This window comes from Plecotus auritus, assembly GCF_963455305.1.
Source record: "Plecotus auritus genome assembly, chromosome: 8".
NCBI classification, from domain to species: domain Eukaryota; kingdom Metazoa; phylum Chordata; class Mammalia; order Chiroptera; family Vespertilionidae; genus Plecotus; species Plecotus auritus.
The window spans coordinates 35,630,905-35,650,039 of record NC_137782.1 but is presented as its reverse complement, the minus strand read 5'-3'; the positions used below and the strand labels follow the sequence as shown (position 1 = coordinate 35,650,039).

Below are 19,135 nucleotides of genomic sequence, written 5' to 3'. Positions count from 1 at the left end.
AACCACAAAAAAATGAAACCAATTAAATTATCAGAAAATCCTTTTATACCTTCAACATTTGCCTTGAATAAAAAAGCACAATGCAAACATTATAGCTGCAACTTCTATTTTGATGTTTTAGCAAAATGAAATACTGGAACTCACCTTTGTAGTTTCATCCCATGGGCAGCTACTGGCATGGCCATAACAAATACACATTCCTCCAACAGAGATGTCTTTTATTGAATAGTAATACTAAGGGGAAAAAAGTTACAAACAAACATTAAAACCTCATTAATTGCACTGAAAAGTAAAAGGTGGTACTCCAACAAATATCCCAGTTGTTATTGATAATCTGAAGATAATTAGACATATATTTTAAAACATATCATGCACAAAGAATTTTTGTGTGCATTAAAATATATGTTCAATTAACTCATCAACAGAAACAAAAGAAGTTTAAAAGAATTTCTCAACTTGGTTGAATCTTAAACCAAGGCAGTCATTCAAAAGTCACACTACTGCCCTAGCTGGTTTGGCTCAGTGAATAGAGCCTTGGCCTGCAGACTGAAGGGTCTCGGGTTAAGATTCTGATCAAGGGCCCATGCCTGGATTGCGGGGCTCAAACCCCAGTAGGGGGCGTGCGGGAGGCAGCTGATCAATGATTCTCATCATTGATGTTTCTATCTCTCTCATCCTCCCCCTTCCTCTCTGAAATCAATAAAAATATATTTAAAAAACACACCAGAAAAACAAAAACAAAAACACACTACTGAAAACCCTAAAAAACATTGTTAAATCAAATATAGCTCTATATAAAAAGTATAATATCTCATGACCAAGTAGGATTTATCCCATAAACGCAGTTAATTTACTACACAAAAATCAATAAGTGTGAATCACCTAATTTAAAGATGGAATTTTAACAAAGCATATATAATGATCTTTGGTAAAATAAGAAAAAAGCCAACCTAGGAGGAAAAGGCCAACCAAAAAGAGTATATTTCTTTTAAACAAGATAAACTTCACAATGGTCAGGAGCTCTACCATGGACTTACTCGTCTTGTAACGATAGGATCGAGGTCCTTCAGGTCGCGGTGGCTGAGGGTCATCAGATCTGCATTGAGGGTTCGAATGCGTTGTAAGCGAAGACGGATGTATTGTGCAGAAGTAAATTCCAACAACTTAGGGGAAAGATCATCAGCGCTGGGTCTCCCATTGATTAGTGATGTATGAATCTAAAGGCATCAAAGTAAACAAATACCAGTTTTACGCATGCAAAAATATAGTTCTGGCTGTTTAATTTCAGGCCAAACTCTTTACAGATACTATCTAAAATCAAACCAAACAATTAGGTTTTTGCAGAAATCTGGCATTTGTTAACTACTTGTGAACATCATGAGCACAATAAATCTTCAATTAATCTGAAGTTATCTAGTCCAGGTCTCAGAGACTGTTGGAAATCTTTTATCAGGGGCACCTCCGCCAGTGTGCTGAGGGTATGGTAACATGTATCAGGAGGCTATGACTTCTCTGAAACAAATTCTAGATGCTATGCACAGACCTGGGAGAGTGAGAGAAAGTGCCAGGAAGCTTTGTAATCTCCACTCTCTTAAAGAATCTCTGCTCTGCAATGCAGGGCCTGCTGCAGGGTTCTGCTGTGCAGAGCACTTCGGAGAGCTTTTGCAGCTTTATCTCACCAAGCCAGGAGCTAGGAAAGATGGCTTGTTTGGGTTACACTCTGACCTTAACAAAGTGTGTACAGTCCAGGTGTGCTGAGCACGGAGCTGAAATACCTCACCGGCCATCTCCAATCCTCAACACCAGCGAAGAAAAGAGAACTTCATGGACAAAATCGAGAACTATATCTGTGAGAGGCATTTTAGCTCTCTCTTTAATATTTCACCTAATGTTCGTGCCCTGGTAATATGGGCAAGATGCTCTGAGAAGGATCTGATGTAGTTATTAAGTCAGAGCAACAACTGAGAAATCTCTTTGCAGGGAAGATATCAATGAGGTGAAATGTACTGCTTATGAAATTAATCATCAGTCAACACTAGTCAATGATATGTTAAGTACAGCTAGACAGTTACAGCAGTTCTTTGTAATCTTTACTAAGAGAGATTCATTTTGAGTGTTTCGTGTTAGCTCTTGTGATGGCTATGTTAACATCTGAGGGGGAGGTGGGGATGTCCTGGTGTGAAACAAACATGACCGCAGTGGGCACAGTACCTCTCCATGCTCCAGTGGCACCAGCCTAGAATAATATGAGGTGCAGATCACTTCGTCATCCGCCCTGTATGTGGGCGGTCCCCGTCTTGGGGTTATATTGTAACGAGTCAAACACTCCGTGTCACTAACTGCATAGTACTGCCAGGGACTGAACTTGATGCCATCCAGAGAACGCTCCAAAATCCAGTTTCCGGGTCGAGGGGCATTAGCAGCTTTGATGATGACATAGGCGACCTGAAAGACCTGGAAGAAAGACACTGAAAAATCTCAGTTAAGGATCAGTGGCTCAAAAACCAAAGTTCTCTCGAGAGAACTGTTACGCGATGATTGCCAGCATTTCTAATGCTTAGGAGAATAGCTGCTTATGAGTGAGTATTAGTCAGAAATGTGACTTATGAATATTCTCCTGGAAACTCAAAAAATACAAATAAATTTGTATTATTATTAATAGTGTTAATAATAATAATGCTTGCGTTCTTGTTCCCAATATCTTTCTCCATCTGCATTCTAAAGGATAAAAGTTGTATTATATTACATTAATAGTAGTGTTAAATATATTTTTCATAGTTATTTGGGGATAACACATCTGAATATGAGAAAAAAAAGTCAGTTCACTACAGATGTGTCTATTAGAATGGCTAACCTTGAAAACACACAATACCAAATACTGGCAAGGATGTGAAGCAACAGGAACTCCCATTCATTGCTGGTGGGAATGCAAAATGGTACGGCCACTTCGGAAGACAATTTGGTAGTTTCTTACAAAGCTAAACATACTCTTACCATACAACCCAGGAGTTGCACTCCTTGGTATTTACCCAAATGAATCAAAAACTTCCATAAGTGAACAAATAAATGAAGTGTGATACACTCAAACAATGAAATATTCAGAGATAAAAAGAAGAGCTCTCATACAACAAAAGGATGCAGAAGAACTTAAAATGCATATTGCTGAGTGCAACTAGCCAATCTGAAAAGGCTACATACTGTATAATCCCAACCACGTGACATTCTGGAAAAGTTAAAACTAAAGAGACAGTAAAAAGAACAGTGATTGCCAAGGGTTAGTGGGGAGAGGGAAATGAATACAGAGAGCACAAGGCAGTGAAACGGTATGATACTGAAATGGTAGACACATGTCACTATCTACTTGTCAAAACCCCTAGAATGTAGAACACAAAGAGTGAACCCTCGTGTAAATTCTGGACTTAGCTGATCCTATATAATAAAAGAGTAATATGCAAATTAACCATCACTCTGCTACACCCACAAGCCATGCCTACCAGCCTATCAGGAGCAAATATGCAAATAAACCCAACCAAGATGGCTACAGCCACAGAGAGCAGGAGGGAGGCTTGGGTTTCCCCGGCGATGGAGGAAGCCAAGCTTTCCGCCTGCCCTTGCTGGCCTAGGCCTCCACTCAAGGCTACAAAGTTTCAATGATAGAAGATACATAAATCCAAACAGAAATGGCGGCAGACACGGAGCTGGAAAGAGCAGGAGGCTAGGGTTGCCCCCGGCGATGGAGGAAGCCAAGCTTTCCACAAACCCTGGCTGGCCCAGGCCTCCGCTTAAGGCTACAAAGTTTCAATTATAGAAGATACATAAATCCCCAAAAAATGGCTGCCGCCATGGAGCAAGCAGAAGGCTTGGCTCCGCTCCAGGCTACAAAGTTTCAATTGTAGAAGATAAATAAACCCCAGATACCAGGGCCTCTGCTTGGGTCGCCAGGGGGCATGGCTGGCCTGCAAACCACCACAGGCCCCTCGCCCAGGCCGCCTCATGCCCCAAGGGAACCCCCACCCTGATCCGGGACACCCTTCAGGGCAAACCAGCTGGCCACCACCCGTGCACCAGGCCTCTATCCTATCTAATAAAAGAGTAATATGCAGATTGACCATCACTCCAACACACAAGATGGCTGCCCCAATGTGGTCAAAGATCCTGCCCCCATGTGGACACAAGATGGCCACCACAAGATGGCCAGCAAGGGAGGGCAGTTGGGAGGGAACAGGTCTGCAAGGGAGGGCAGTTGTGGGTGATCAGGCCAGCAGGGGAGGGCAGTTGGGAGGAACCAGGCCTGCAAGAGAGGGCAGTTGGGGGCAATCAAGCCTGCAGGGGAGGGCAGTTAGGGGTGACCCAGCCAGCAGAGGAGGGAAGTTGGGGATGACTGGGTCTGCCGGGAAGGGCAGTTGGGGGGGACTCAGGCCTGCAGGGGAGAGCAATTGGGGTGTACCAGGCCTGCAGGGGAGGGCAGTTAGGGGTGACCAGGCCTACAAGGGAGGGCAGTTAGGGGTGATCAGGCCTGCAGGGGAGGGAAGTTAGGAGTGACCAGGCCTGCAAGAGAGGGCAGTTGGGGGCAATCAAGCCTGCAGGGGAGGGCAGTTAGGGGCAAACAGGCTGGCAGGGGAGCAGTTAGGCATCAATCAGGCTGGCAGGGGAGTGGTTAGGGGGTGATCAGGCTGGCAGGCAGAAGCGGTTAGGGGCAATCAGGAAGGCAGGCAGGCTAGCAGTTGGGAGCCAGCAGTCCTGGATTGTGAGAGGGATGTCCGACTGCCCGTTTAGGCCGATCCCACCGGGATCGGGCTTAAACGGGCAGTCGGACATCCCTTGAGGGGTCCCAGATTGGAGAGGGTGCAGGCTGGGCTGAGGGACAACCCTCGCCCCCCGTGCATGAATTTCGTGCACCGGACCTCTAGTAATGATATAATAACATGGGCTCATCAATTGGACCAATATTCCACACTAATAGAAAATGTGAATGGGGGAACAGACGGAGAGCAGTGAGGGGGAATATGGGAACCCTGTACTTCACGCTCATTTTACGGTAAACCTAAAAGTGCTAAAAAATAGTAAGGCCTATTAACTTAAAAAAAATAAAAAATTAGAGAGTAGAAGAGAAACAAACAGAGAAAAGGGGATTTAAGTGACAACTAATAGCCTGAGGAGCCACGCTAGTCAAATCTTGGATTTGGAAGGGACCCTCACGGGTATCTAGCCATAATTCACAACGAGGCCCTGTTGGAGCACTTGCCGTGTCAGAAAATTCACTTGTTCCTAAGATGGTTCTTTTGTTTTATGAGAACTTCCCGTTAGAGGATCTGTCCTTGCATTGATTCAGGGTGCCCCATAAAGTCTATGCTCTGGTGCTACAGAAAAGATGCTGACTCCACTTTCATGCAATTGTCCTTCAAACATTTGAATATAACTATCATATATCACCTCCAGAATGCCAAGTTTTCAGCATCAACATTCGATTTCCTCATTTAATAAGACCCCATTGCCTAGTCATAATGCTGTGGACACCATATTATTTTGAAACAGGGTTCTGTATAATGAATTGAATACAAAACGGCAAATTCTCTGAATTGGGAAGAACATGGTGATAATATTATGTCCTTTGTTTTAGTAACTCAGCCTTAGCAAGCATTCACTTTTGTGATAGTAAACTTGCATTAGTAACTCAAATTTGGTTTTCATATTGATGCCCAAACTCACTGAAGGGAGAACTCCCTCATCTTTAGTCATCCCTGCCCAATGGCTTTGTCAATATCTATACTAATAATAGCCTAGGCGCTCGTCACACCCTCACACCGTGATGCCCTCACGCCGTCACAATCCATCACCAGGGTGGGGGGGGCTTGACACTGCATGCATGGTGCGAGGTCCCGTGGCCTGGTGCATGCTGTGGGGGTGGGTCCCTGCAGCTGCTCCACGTGGCTTCCGCCTGGGGTCCTGCGGCCCTGCGCACACCGTGGAGGCGGGACCCCCGGCCCTGGCCTACCTCTTTAGGTCAATCCATCGAGACAGTGCACAGGCCAGGCTGGGGGGCCCCCCCACCAAGTGCACGAATTTCATGCACCGGGCCACTAGTTTTCATCATAAAAGTAAAACTATGAGCATGCAGGCCATGATTGTTCACACTGTCGAATAGGTTAAACCAGACTTTATAAAATGGAGGTGTCAAGTGGGACAGTGGGATGATAGCTCATTTGAGAGGGACAGAAAACAAAGTCATTTACAAGTGACATGAAACATATTTGCCTTCATTTTTTTGTTTCACATTTGCAAATGGAAAGAATGAAGTGTTTACCTCATGCGTGCTAAGAACTCTATGTGCACCATCTCACTTAATCCCAGCAACCCCGTGAGTTTCCAGTGCTTCTTCCCATTTCATATATTTGGAAAATGATGTATAGAGATGTTAAAAGACAGATTACTGAGTTGCAGGTACCAGTAAGAAAGAGATGGTCACTCTCCAGTAGTAGCCACCACACATATCCCAGAGAACTGTCCCCAAATGTCCACACACACCACACCTAAGGTTACTGAAGTTTCTTTTTGTGATAACAAAAAAAAAAAAAGGCTCCTCCATTCACCATTCCCTGGGGCACTGGGCACTGGCAGTTGTTCCAGCTAACACTGCAGTTTCTGCATGGCAGCCGGGAAACACAGCCGAGCGGGGAAGAGTATGCAAGGAACAACAGTGAAGCTGGCCAATGTTTACGTAGCCTGCCTGGCCAGGGACAATGCTACGTGCTTTATGAGAACTGTTGGCCCTTCTTGGAGCTGTGTTCATCCTATAAAGGACATATTGTTATTTCCTCCACTTTACAGATGAGGAAACCGAGGCATAGAAAGATTAAGTAATCTTCCCAGGAGCTCACAGATCCTAAAATGTACACCACAGTACTGAAGACAGACCACTATGCCACACTTCTGTGGCTTGCAAAGAAAAAGGAGAATGAAATCCCAAATTGAGGCAACTGGTGAGAACTAACCGTGTTTTGAACCTACGACTTCAACCAGAAGCGATTATTTCAACACCATGTTCTTGCACTTTCATCAAACCCTTGTCAGCTTTTATATGAATTGCTTAGTCATATGTATCGAAATGATACCAAACAGAAGAAAAACCATAGTGGAAAAACTTCAGGACAATCTATCAAGGAGGAACGGTTTAACTCTGATCAACTATGAACCTGGGCAATGTTCTCACAATCTCTGTTATTCTCTAAATCCCTGGATTGCAGACCAGGAAACAAACCAAGAAAGGGACTGTGAGCTGTAAATCTGCAAAATAGGAAAAGGATGCTATGAAGCATCTAAACACAATTTCTCATCTCTTAAGCCACATTACTGGCTGAACTGTGTTTCCCAAATTTATATGCTAAAGTGCTATCTCCTGGTACTTAGGAGTGTGACTATATCTGAAAATAGTCTTTAAGGAGGTAATTAAGGTTAAATGAGGGTGGGACCTAATCCAATATGACCAGTGTCTTTATAAGAAGAAAAGAAGAGGACACTGACAGCACAGGCCAAAGGAGACCCTGTGAGGATACAACGAGAAGGTGGCCATCTGCATGCCAATGAGAGGCACCAGAAGAAATCAACCTACCAATATCTTGATCTTGGATTCCCACATTCCAAAACTATGAGTAAATAAATTTCTGCTCTTTAGACAGCCCTAGAAAAGTAACAGAAGCTCTAATTCACCAATTGTGTATTGACAAACATATATATTAAAAAGTGAGGGATGCTCTGCTAATATATAGAATTTTAAACCGTTGCTCAAATGAAATCTATGTATTTCTGTTGCTCTTTTATTCTTTTTTTTTCCCATGGTTGACTAAACTGCCTTTTTCCTTGATACAAGGTTGGCTGAACACAAATGGATGACACAGGGTTTTCACTAAATTCAGAAACACTTCAGCCTTGCCAAACCTGCAGCTGATACAGCCATTTAAAACTCCACATTCATCATGGTTTTCCACTGAGAGGGCTTTGTTAATGATCACTGAAATGCACATGAACAGTGTCACAGAAATAAAGTAAACACAGATCAAACACCAGTTTCTACAGAGGAGTCCAGACAGGAATTTTCATGTGGGCCTCAATCTTAACTTAGATACATTAAATCCACCTCAGGCACAGAGATCTGAAAAATACAGATAGCCTACTTCAACATCAGAGGTTAGTTTCAGATGCACATGGGGAAACAAGTCTCTCCCCTTCAGGGAAAGTCCGGCTGCTCCCTGCGGGACCTCTATGTGTGGTCTGCAGGGGGCCTGGAGATGAGGACTCTCCTTTAGAAATTCTCTATACAGCACTTATCTGCCTCTGCGACAGCAACTAAACAATGGGTGGGAGAATGGTTTCTCTCTTACGCGATGAAAATGAACTTTTCACAGACAAAAGGGATTTAGGTTAAGAATCAAATTACATTTTTTTAAAAAAAAGAGTTAAATGTATCTGAAAGTAATATTGCTCAATTATCCCTATGAAAGTGGTGACTTCGTGCTTTGTAAGCTTTATATTTCATGACATTATTAGAAACTAGAATTCAAAATGATCATTTGACTTAATGTGTGTTACTACAAAATAAAGAAGTAATTATTCACTAGAAGGGGAATTACCAATAGCAGATATGAAGCACTTTTAGTTTTACAGAGTATTGATCACTAAAATATCTAATCAATTGATAATAATGTGAGATAGCAACAACAACTAGCCAGAATAAGAAAAATTGGGGGCTTAGAAGTTTACTTGGCATGTTGGGATATGTGCAAAACACATTTTAGTAAATCTTTTCTGGGCAATTACCTTAAAATGTCATTTCTATTATATCTTTGTTGGCTGTTTTACTGTTATCTCCTCACATTAGGGCCTGTATACAAAATTAACAAACAAAAGGAAATAGTTTCTTTCATAAATGAGAAGAGAATTGTGGAATAATATAGATTTTATTTTTCTTTAAACTTGTTGCTATCATCATTAAAAGTGCAAAATAAACATGGCAAAGTGCATTCTCTTTTTCCCTCTTTATTTTCTTCTTGCTTTTTCTTTTTTTTTTTTTTTTTTTTTTTTTTTTTTTTTTTTTTTTGAGGCGGGGGAGAGGGGGTGGAGACTGGCTAGCGGTAGTGACAAGTTTAGATCAAGTAGGTTTCTCTCCTTAAAAGTCTTAAGATCCGTGTCTCAGAGTATCAAGGAATGCTCACTTTGGAACCAAGCTCAGAGACGTCGAATAGACATGGAGGAAAAGCCGGGGTAAGAAAAATTATCTCCAGCAAATGGAGGGCACAGGGATACGAAGCCACCTAAAAGTAAACAGTAACCTCTAACCAGTGATCTGAAGATGGGATAGGGATGTTGAAAACACCTGTCAGAGTAGCTCTGTTCTTCACCATCCAGACAAGCTATTTCCCAACGAGCCCACCAGGAAGCTGTCCCAGGGCCAAGTGCCATGGCTCCCATTTAAGGATGAGGAGTAGCAGTATTTCAAAGGATGAATGTCAACCACTTTAAGAAGTTAAAACCGCAAAGTCAGAGGTTGGTTTCCATTCCTCGTCTCAATGTATTTTTCCATGTAATTGTTCCCAATGCTCAGTTTCACCAGGTGTTCTGGAATGGTTTTGCTAAATTTGGTGGAAGATTAGTGGGAACACCTGTACTTCAAAAACATAAGAAGCACGTTACCAGATGCCCTTTGTGGGGATCTTTACTTTTTCCCCACCTTGTAAATGCCATGCAGCTAGCCCCTAATGAGATAAACCGTCTTGTGAAATGCAGTTACAGGCCATTCCAGGACCCGAGACATACAAAGAGATCCCTTCCCATCCCCTGACTCCTAACTACCCCCTCAGCCAGAGCTAACCAGTTTTCACCTATGAATACCTTAGCATCTGAAATTACCTTAGACTTACCCCAAAATGCAGTGTCCACTTGGTTCATGTTGGAGCAGACGTGCCAATAACTAGCATCCCTCTTTCCCGCTTCTGACTGTGGAAGAGGACTCAGAAATCTGCTATGGAAATTGACGAAAGACGTGAGCAATCTTCCAGCAAAATTGGAGGTTGTGGCTCACAAGGGTGGCTGCAGAGGCACTCTACCTCTTGTGTCACAGGCTGAGCAGACATGTGCAAACCTGCTTGGTGGCCGTGTCCTGAGGGTCAGGAACCTGTGTGTCCTGAGAACCTGTATGTCCAGTAAGTGAGGAGCAGAGAAGTGGCCCTAGAGAAGCAGGGTCAGTTCTTCTCCTGGGGAGCAGAGGAGGGATGGCCAGAGAAGCAGAGGAGTTACTCTCAGAGAAGCACCCCACTGGGGCACGAGATTCATTCAATAAACATTGACTGTAGCAGGTATTACAAATACAGCAGTGAAGTGGAGGGCACGGTCAATATGGGCTGGATGACCTACTGGGAAAGAGAGAGGTTGCCAAGTCTTCATGGAGAAGGACAGGTGTTGAAGGTGTCTGGCTGTGGCCAGCTAAGTCTGGGCAAGGTCTGAGGCATCTCTGAAAAGGGGGGAAGACTGCGTAGGAGATGTCTAGGTAAAGACAGTAGAAGTGCAGAGGGACAGGGAACAAAGACCCCTTGGTACCAGATCGGGTTGCCATCTAGAACCTGCAGGAGGCCTGGTTGGTTTGAGTATAGCAAGCAGGAGGGAGGCTGGTTAGGGTGCAGGTCTTTGGACCATGGTAAAGCTTTTAAATCATTAGAGAACTTTTAAACCAAGAATTATGAGGTCACCAGGGATGAAAAGATCATGGAATTGGACGCTGGTGCCGGGAAATCATGAGAGGTGTTGGTGTCGACATAGTAAAGACCAAGACTAAAATAGAGGGGGGGAAAGTGAGTGGGTCTTAAAGAGTTATCTAAATGTTCAAATGTGAGTGAGAAAGAAAACACAGAGACCAAGCAGGGCTTTCCAGCTTCGGCCAGACCCTCTTCCCATCTCAGGAAGACAGGCAAGGTCTCTCCCACGGGGCCACAAAGCCCACACTCCCCCTTTCTTTCCTCAGTTCCAGAGAACTTCTGGCTGAAAACTTTTGAAAACTCAGCTTCCTTTCACTTTATCTCCTAGTCTTCACTTGGACCTCTCATGTCCCAGTAGACCCAGCAATGGTGAGGAGCTTACAGTCTCACATCCCTTCTTCTCATCCTTTATCATGAGAAAACAGTGTCATCACAGCCATGAAAGTAAAAGGCACTCCTAATCATTAAACCTCGAAAATCCAACTGGCGATACAATCTGAAAAAGCTGTGCAAATCTGTGCTTGACTAAGTCCATTAAACAGTAACCTGTTAGTTATACATTTACAACACCTAGAAACAATTTGTTTCTTTCCTTTGGTCATTAAATCCAGCTGAATCATTTATACTTTTAGCATTACAGACTAGAAAGCATTTTTTTTTTGTAAGTCTTTATTCTTTATGTGGAACTATGGTCTATATCTTATTTGAAGATTCTAATTTTTCTTTAGCTATATCTGATTTCAATGAGCATCTATGATTTGTCAGGCATCAAACTGACAAATCATGGCATTTAAAGCTCATTAAAAAGATAATATATAAAGAATGGTCTTATATAGAAAGACCTTTGTTTATGTAAAAAGATAATGGAATGTAAAATGGGATAGCCATTGTGGAAAAACTGCATGGTGCTTCCTCAAAACAATTAAACATAGAATTCCCATATGAGCCAGCGATTTCACTTCTGGGTTTATACCCAAAAGACTGAAAGCAAGGACTCAAACAGATATTTGTACACCAATATCTATAGCAGCACTATTCACAATAGCCCAAAAGATGGAAACAACCCAAATATCTGTCAATGGATGAATGGCTAAACAAACTGTGGGATATCCATATATTGGAATATTTCTCAGCCTTAAAAAGGAACAAAATCCTACTATATCCCATAATATGGGTAAACTTGAATTACATTATGTTAAGTAAAATAAGCCAGTCACAAAAGGACAAATACTGTATGATTTCATTTATATGACTTACTTATAGAAGTCAAATTCATAGAGGTAGAAAGTAGAATGGTGGTTACCAGGGCTGGTGGGAGAAAAATATGGGAAGTCAATGTTCAGTGAGTGCAGGGTTTCAGTTTGGGAATATGAAATATTTCTGGAGATTGAAGGTAGTGATGGCTGCACAACAATGTGAATATACTTAATGCCACAGCACTGTACACCTAAAATATGGTTGAAATAATAAATTTTATGTTATGTATATTTTGTCACAAGAAAAAATGTGAAAATAGGGAGAACAGTGAATGATATGAAGACTCAACTTTTGTTGGAAGATGGAAATTTCTAAATAGAATGTGGGTAGGAATGTGGTATTTTCAGTCAGGGACTAACTTTGGAGAAGCCAACTAAACCATCTGGAGGTCAAGCAGATAGCTCAGAGGGAACGTTTGAAAGCGAATCTTTCCCATGACCCTATTTCTGTCATGTTGTTACTAAGCTCTGATAAGGCATGATGATGCTTCAAAAATATCATGAGGACTTAAAAAAAAAAATTCTTACAATCACCTTCTAAATCAGAGCCCCAAACCATCAGGGTTTGAACATGAAAAGAGGCCCTGACCGAAGAGCCACAGTTCAAACAGAATGTATCCTCCTTGGTGCCATATCCTAAACAGTGGGCGAGCTGGCCTCGGGGAGCCCCACTTTTTGCCTGGCCCTGTGTATAAGTCTGGTATAAAGTTATAAATGATGGCCCCAAATGGTGGCCATCTCAATGGAGGCCTATTAAATGATTATTTCACTGTCTTTCTTGTGCTTCTATCATATGAAGAACAGAGGTAAATATCCTTTGATTACATGCCATAAAATACTAGAGAAAACAGAATATTTTAAATTATAAGACTGACAATTCACCCTGTCCAAGTGGCTCAGTTGGTTGGAGCATCGTTGCATACACCAAAAGGTTGCAGGTTCAGTTCCTGGTCAGGGCACATACCTAGGTTGCGGGTTCGATCCCTCATCGGGGTGTGGATGGGAGGCAACCAATCGATGTTTCTCACATAGATACTTCTCTCTATCTCTTTCTCTCTAAAAATTCAATAAAAACATGTCCGTTCATGAGGATTAAAAAAAAAAACTGACAATTTTTAAAATCACCTTCTAAATATGGAGGAAAAAGTCATAGAAACTATTGAAACTGCACTAGTCACTTTATTATTTACTTTGTAAAAAATGATGAATAATAGCCTATATTCTATCAAAAAACTATTACACAGGGGATATAGGGGAACTCTCTATACTCTCCATTCAATTTTTCTATAAATCTAAAACTTCTCTACAAAATAAAGTCTATTGATTTAAAAAATAACAAAACAAAAAATCTATTTCCACATAGCCTAATAGTTGTCCGTTAATCTAATAAAGCTTTAACCACCCAGTTGGCTAATGAGTGGTTCTAAGGCTCCATCAGATTTCTCAGGCTATCTTGGTTTGGACAGCTGTGGTTCCCAGCTAATTATCTGCAGGCTTTAATTTGATCTCACAGCTTCTCCAGGCTTCATTTCCGTACCTTATGGTGCATAAAGGGCAGGAGAGAGCAAGTCAGCACTCTCCAAGTATCTGTACAAATTTCAAAGGGACCACTGGTCTGAGGAAAAGCATTGGCATAAACAGGCAGCTGTCCTAGTCACTAAAGAGGTTCTACTTTATCGTGACTTTGGCAGCTCTGTCCTCTCACCAAGACTGATGCTGACAGAATTAGACTTTCAGAACCACTCACCCCTCATTCCTCCAAAAGAAGAAGTGATAGCCAATTAGTAAACTTTTAATACTTAAATCTAGAAAATTATAAAACCAAATTTAATGTTTTCTATGATTCAGGCTTAAAATGAGAAACCCAGAGGATGCTTGCTCTCTGTACATTATTTTCACTGCATTATTCACAATGAATAATGTGAATATACATATCTCTATATTCTTTGGATTTCTCACATCATTAGTATGGAATAATGACTAGGAAACATGTATAAAATTCACAAATCTCATATAAGATATTACTATCAGACTTTTAGTCACTTTCCCCAAGTATAATAGTTATTCTCCTGATAACTGACACCTCTAAAAATATTTAGTTAATTCAATTTTTGTCTCCTTTGTTATAATACAACTTGAAAATTCTGTTCTGCTATTCAATATCTAAAACCATGTTACAAAGTAATATAACTGCCTCAGTAGAGATTAATAATCATGGCATAATTTATACATGTGAAGACAATAAACAAGAACAAACATTGTTTAAGCATCTGAATTCAACCCAGTGATCCAAAATATATAAACAACATAGTGATATAATGTAACTAAATAATATGTATTTACCTGAATAAATGATTTACTGACGAATGAATTAATGAATTATCTGCTATTCAATTGGCACAGAACTGAAAACGAAAGAAAATTTTAATCTCCATACTGCTGAGGGTTTTGGTTGTGAGACACACATTTTCACTCATGTTAGTGAGTATATAAATTGAACAACACAAGGGGGCAAAAGTAGGTTAATAACAATATTAATACAATTAATAAATTAATAATAATACAATAATAAACTCTGTGTTCTGTGTACTGACAACTGTAAACCTACTTCTGTCAGCCTCTGTATGTTTTTTTTTTTTAATTCGCCAACCTGTTTTCTTTTTTTAAAGAAAAAAATATTTTTATTAATTTCAGAGAGGAAGAGAGAGGGAGAGAGAGAAACAACAACAATGAGAGAGAATCATTGATCGGCTGCCTCCTGCATGCCCCTTACTGGGGATCAAGCCACAACCCAGGCATGTGCCCTGACCGGGAATCAAACCCGGACCCTTCAGTCCCCAGGCCAATGCTCTATCCACTGAGCCAAACCACCTAGGGCTATTTTTATTGATTGATTGATTGATTGATTTGAGAGAGAGAAACACTGATTTGTAGTTCCACTTATTTACTCATTCATTGGTTGATTCTTGCTCTAATCTACTGAGCTTCCTGGCCAGGGCCTATGGCACCTTTATTTATAAAAGGCAAAAAAAGAACTGTAGCAACTATTGGGTAAATAAGTTCTAGAGATATAATGCACAATACACTCAATAATTCTGTATTAGAAACTTCAAAGAGGTTAAGAGACTAGACCTTAATTATTCTAAACACACAAAAAGAAATGACAATCATTTGACATAAGAGATGTTAGCTAGTGCTACTGTAGTAAGATATTGTAATATATAAGTGCATCAAACCAACAAATTGTACATTACAAACTTATACAACATTACATAGCAATTATATTTCAATAAGAAAATAAGTACAATAGGTACTGAAAAAAGAACTAAAATAACCTAAACAACCTAACAAGGGCATGGATAAACAAATTTTGATATATTCATGAGGTGAAATACTACTCAGAAATAAAAGAACAAAACACCAATAAAATTAACAATGGATGACTCTCATAGACATAATGCTAAGAGAAAGAAGTCAGGCACAAAAAAGAGACATAATTTTATTCCATTTATATGATGTGAAATAACAGGCAAAGCTAATCTAAACTGAAAAAAACATATTTAGAACAGTAGTTCATCTTGCAAAGGGGAACATTCTGGAGCTGTGAAAATGTTCTGCATCCCGACAAGGCTGTGGTTTACACCTATCTGTATGTTTAAAAACTCATCCAACTATACCCTTAAGATGCATGCATTTCACTGTATGTAAATTGCATCTCAATGGAAAGGAAAAATAAAAGAAACATTTATTTCAGAACTGGGTGAAGTATTTTAGCTCCACAAACATGCCTTTTCTGCGCTGCTCTCTCCTGCGCACCTTCCTCGCTCTCTGTTCCCTTTGAGTTCTTCCTTTGGGTTGTCTCCCTGGCCGCTAAGCTGCCCCTCCTATACATGTTCTCCTTCCATGTGTTCTCAACCCCTGCACATCTGCACATCCTACAGCACCAAGACTGAGCAGTCTGTGTACTTGTCCATTTCCCCCACCATGAGACCAAAGCTCCTGAGGGCCAGGGTCAGCCCTACATAACAACTGAAGTGACAGTGATAAAAACCAACATACAGCCCCTGGCCAGTGTGGCTTAGTTGGCTGGAGTGTTGTCCCTTGCACCTGAAGATCACAGGTTCTATTGCAGAAGACAACCAATTCTCTTTCACATCCATTTCTCTCTCTCTCTCTCTCTCTCTCTCTCTCTCTCTCTCTCTCTCTTCCTCCCTTCCTCCCTCTCTGGAATCAATTAAAAGAAATAAAATAAATAAAAAATTTTAAAAAACTCAACATATATAAAGAACATATGTGTACTTTTTCTGTATTAAGGGCCTTCCTTGGATGTCATTGCTGTCTTGTTCATCAACGAACCCTGAGACCCCAGAACCCAATAATAGGAGATCATGAATTATTAATATATTCAGTGCTCTTAGATATGATGGAATGCATCAAAAGGTAATTCCTGATTGTTAGAATTGCAAATGATTTTTTAAAAAACATTTTCCTTATATTTTTCTGTATTTTTAAAAGGTTTTACTTTTATATCAGAACAAAGGAATTTTCTGTATAGAAAAAAGGTCAACTGAAGGCATTAAAAACAAAGAGCTTTTGAGGTATAGCTGAGGTATTCATGAGCTACTTTGTTTTTTTATTTATTACAGCTTTCTTTTTAAAGATGAAGGTTGTTACAATTTGAGTAGATTACTAAGTAAAAAGCAAAAAAAAAAAAAAGCAAATGCTGGAATGAATTCCAATAGCACTGTAATTATCAAAGAAATATTTCTTTGGAAATTACATCTTTTTTTTTTTAGCTTCAATATAACAGGAAGAAATAATTATTTCAGAATGAACCTCCCCTTCTTTCCATAAATACACAAAAAGCTTTATTTTGAAGCCAAAACAGTCGGGGATCTGAAAGTATATTTTTACAGAATCTTGAAAACGATTTCCCCTAATTCCCCAGAATTCTTTCCAAGGCCCAGTTTAAGAACTGATGAGTAAGACATACTGTAATAGTATGGCCATTCAAAACAAAAAGAGGAAAAAATGGGGGGAAAGTTTGGTAAACTAAATTGTGTCAAATGGAGAAATGGTTTGGCAAACCACCATTGCTAACACACAAGTGATAAGGTTTAAAAATAAAGCTTGTCAAGAAATGAAACTCCATATAGTTCTTAAAGCCTGGCCTCCGTTACTTTCATTTATTCAGCTCACTTGTAATTAACACTGAACAATTTAGGGTACAATAGCTGTACCCCATCTCTGGTCCCCATTTGATCCTATAGCTGTCACCTAAAGGTGTGGCACCTGAAAGATAAGCTGTGGGAGGCTGCCAGGAGAGACCTTTTCAAAGTCAGAGGCAGTGGTAGCTTTAGGGCTCAAATTCTTTACCCCCCTCCCGGCGACGGCCAGGGTTGCTTTATGTTTCCTCCATGTGAATCTCTGCTGACTTCAGTGACTGGGTGGCCCATAGGGCACGGGGAAGTGGCATGTGTGACCCTGGAGGCCAACTCTACAGGGGACACAACTTCTGCCTCTTTCTCGGGAACATTCATGCCGGAGCCCTGAACTGTCTTAGAACCAACCTACCTTAATGCCGCCATGCTGTGAGGAGGCCAGTAGCCCGTGTGGAGGGCCACGCAGAGCAATCCTGGGACCACATGAAGAGAGAGCCTGACCAGACCCCAGCTGCCCAGCACCCTCCCCTGCTGCCTAGACACCCTCCCCAGCTTCACCACTGTCCCTACCCCAATGTCCCCCAGCACCCCCTTCCCAGCTGCTCCATCTCCAGCCCCCAGGGACTACAGCCTTAGACACGCCCACTCAATCAAGCCTTTCCTAAAATCTTGACCCACAGAAACCTAGATAGATATAAAATGAATGTTGTTGTTTTAAGCCATAAAGATCTGCAGCGATTTCTTACACAGAAATAAACAACTAGACGAGAAGCTGTGAATGAGAAAATAAAATGAGATGATTAAAATGTGAAATATGTATCTGAGAATAGCAGAGAACAGGACAAAGTAGAAAAAAATGTCCTAAGGACAAGAACTTAGTGTTGATTACTTCCAAATGGTAATGAAGAGCTTAAGATTACTTCTAATCTATTCATTTTGCCAAACGAATTCAAGAAAAACTTAATATTTCAAATTGGTTGAGACTACTATTCAGTAACAGAAAACTGAAAGGGAATCATTTTAAATAAACATGAGTGCCCAGTAGGAGGAATTTCTACCAGTTTCCAGGAAGGGTCTCTGCCTGACCTTTTTAAAGAAACAGCCAAGACTCATTTGTAATGAGAAGCTCCAATTTACATGCAATTCTTGTTCTAAAAAGCTTTCAAGATTTTCAACCTTAAAAAAAATGCGCCTGTTCTTTTCTTATTTACCTTGTCATTGTGCTTAGCAAACACTCTCTATTGGATAGTACAATAATAAACCTCAATGTAGTTCTAGTCAATATTTCAGAAATTTGGGGGGGAAAAAACAACAGACATTCAAATTAATGAGGTTTTATAAAACCCAGCAAACAAGCAGCTCTTGTCTAGGGGTTTGCATAAAACAAAGGCCCCTCTGTGATTATGTTCCCACAACAAAGTGCTACTTCCTAATTAAACCTACACAGAAAACAAAGCAGTTCTTCAAAAGGCAGCTTTATTTTCAATGCCTTGGGAAACGTTTCCTTTTCTATGAAATATATTTAGTCTTCTAAAGGAACATTACAAATTTTCACTCACACATCTGACCACTCCTAGTAAAATTTTCAGGTTTAACCTTTTTTTAAAGGAGAACGCAAAAACTGATTCATTTTCCTGTTTCTTGGGCAAAAGCACACTAGGTATCACCCAGATCTACCAGTAACAGCGAACGCATGAACAAGTGTTAAAACTCTGCCTCAATGGAGGGGGAAAGGACCCTTTGAGCCACAAAGCAACCTGGGCAGAGAGAATAAGGGGAGGGGCTTGGAAAGAATCTGAACACTCCCAAATCAGGAGGAAATTGTAAGTGCTCCTGCCGTTTTTCCTATAAAATCATAATTCAAGGGGAAACAATGATAGGAAACCAGGAATAAATGAGGTGAGACTGTCAATAGTATAGAAGGAACCAGGGGTCCTGATTTTAAATCGCAGCTTCATACACATATATAGAT

The 19,135-nt window shown here is 40.7% G+C and overlaps 1 protein-coding gene across 1 annotated transcript in view; it reads right to left on the bottom strand.

Annotated features, from left to right (window-relative positions):
- LAMA1 (laminin subunit alpha 1) overlaps positions 1 to 19,135 on the bottom strand; it is a gene marked incomplete at its 5' end in the record, with an annotated part of 154,073 nt that overhangs the window by 99,518 nt on the left and 35,420 nt on the right. The window contains 3 exons of the mRNA XM_080683787.1: positions 145 to 234; positions 1,038 to 1,217; positions 2,212 to 2,454. Of these exons, the coding sequence (XP_080539913.1) occupies positions 145 to 234; positions 1,038 to 1,217; positions 2,212 to 2,454 (513 nt within the window). The remainder of the gene's footprint in view (positions 1 to 144; positions 235 to 1,037; positions 1,218 to 2,211; positions 2,455 to 19,135) is intronic.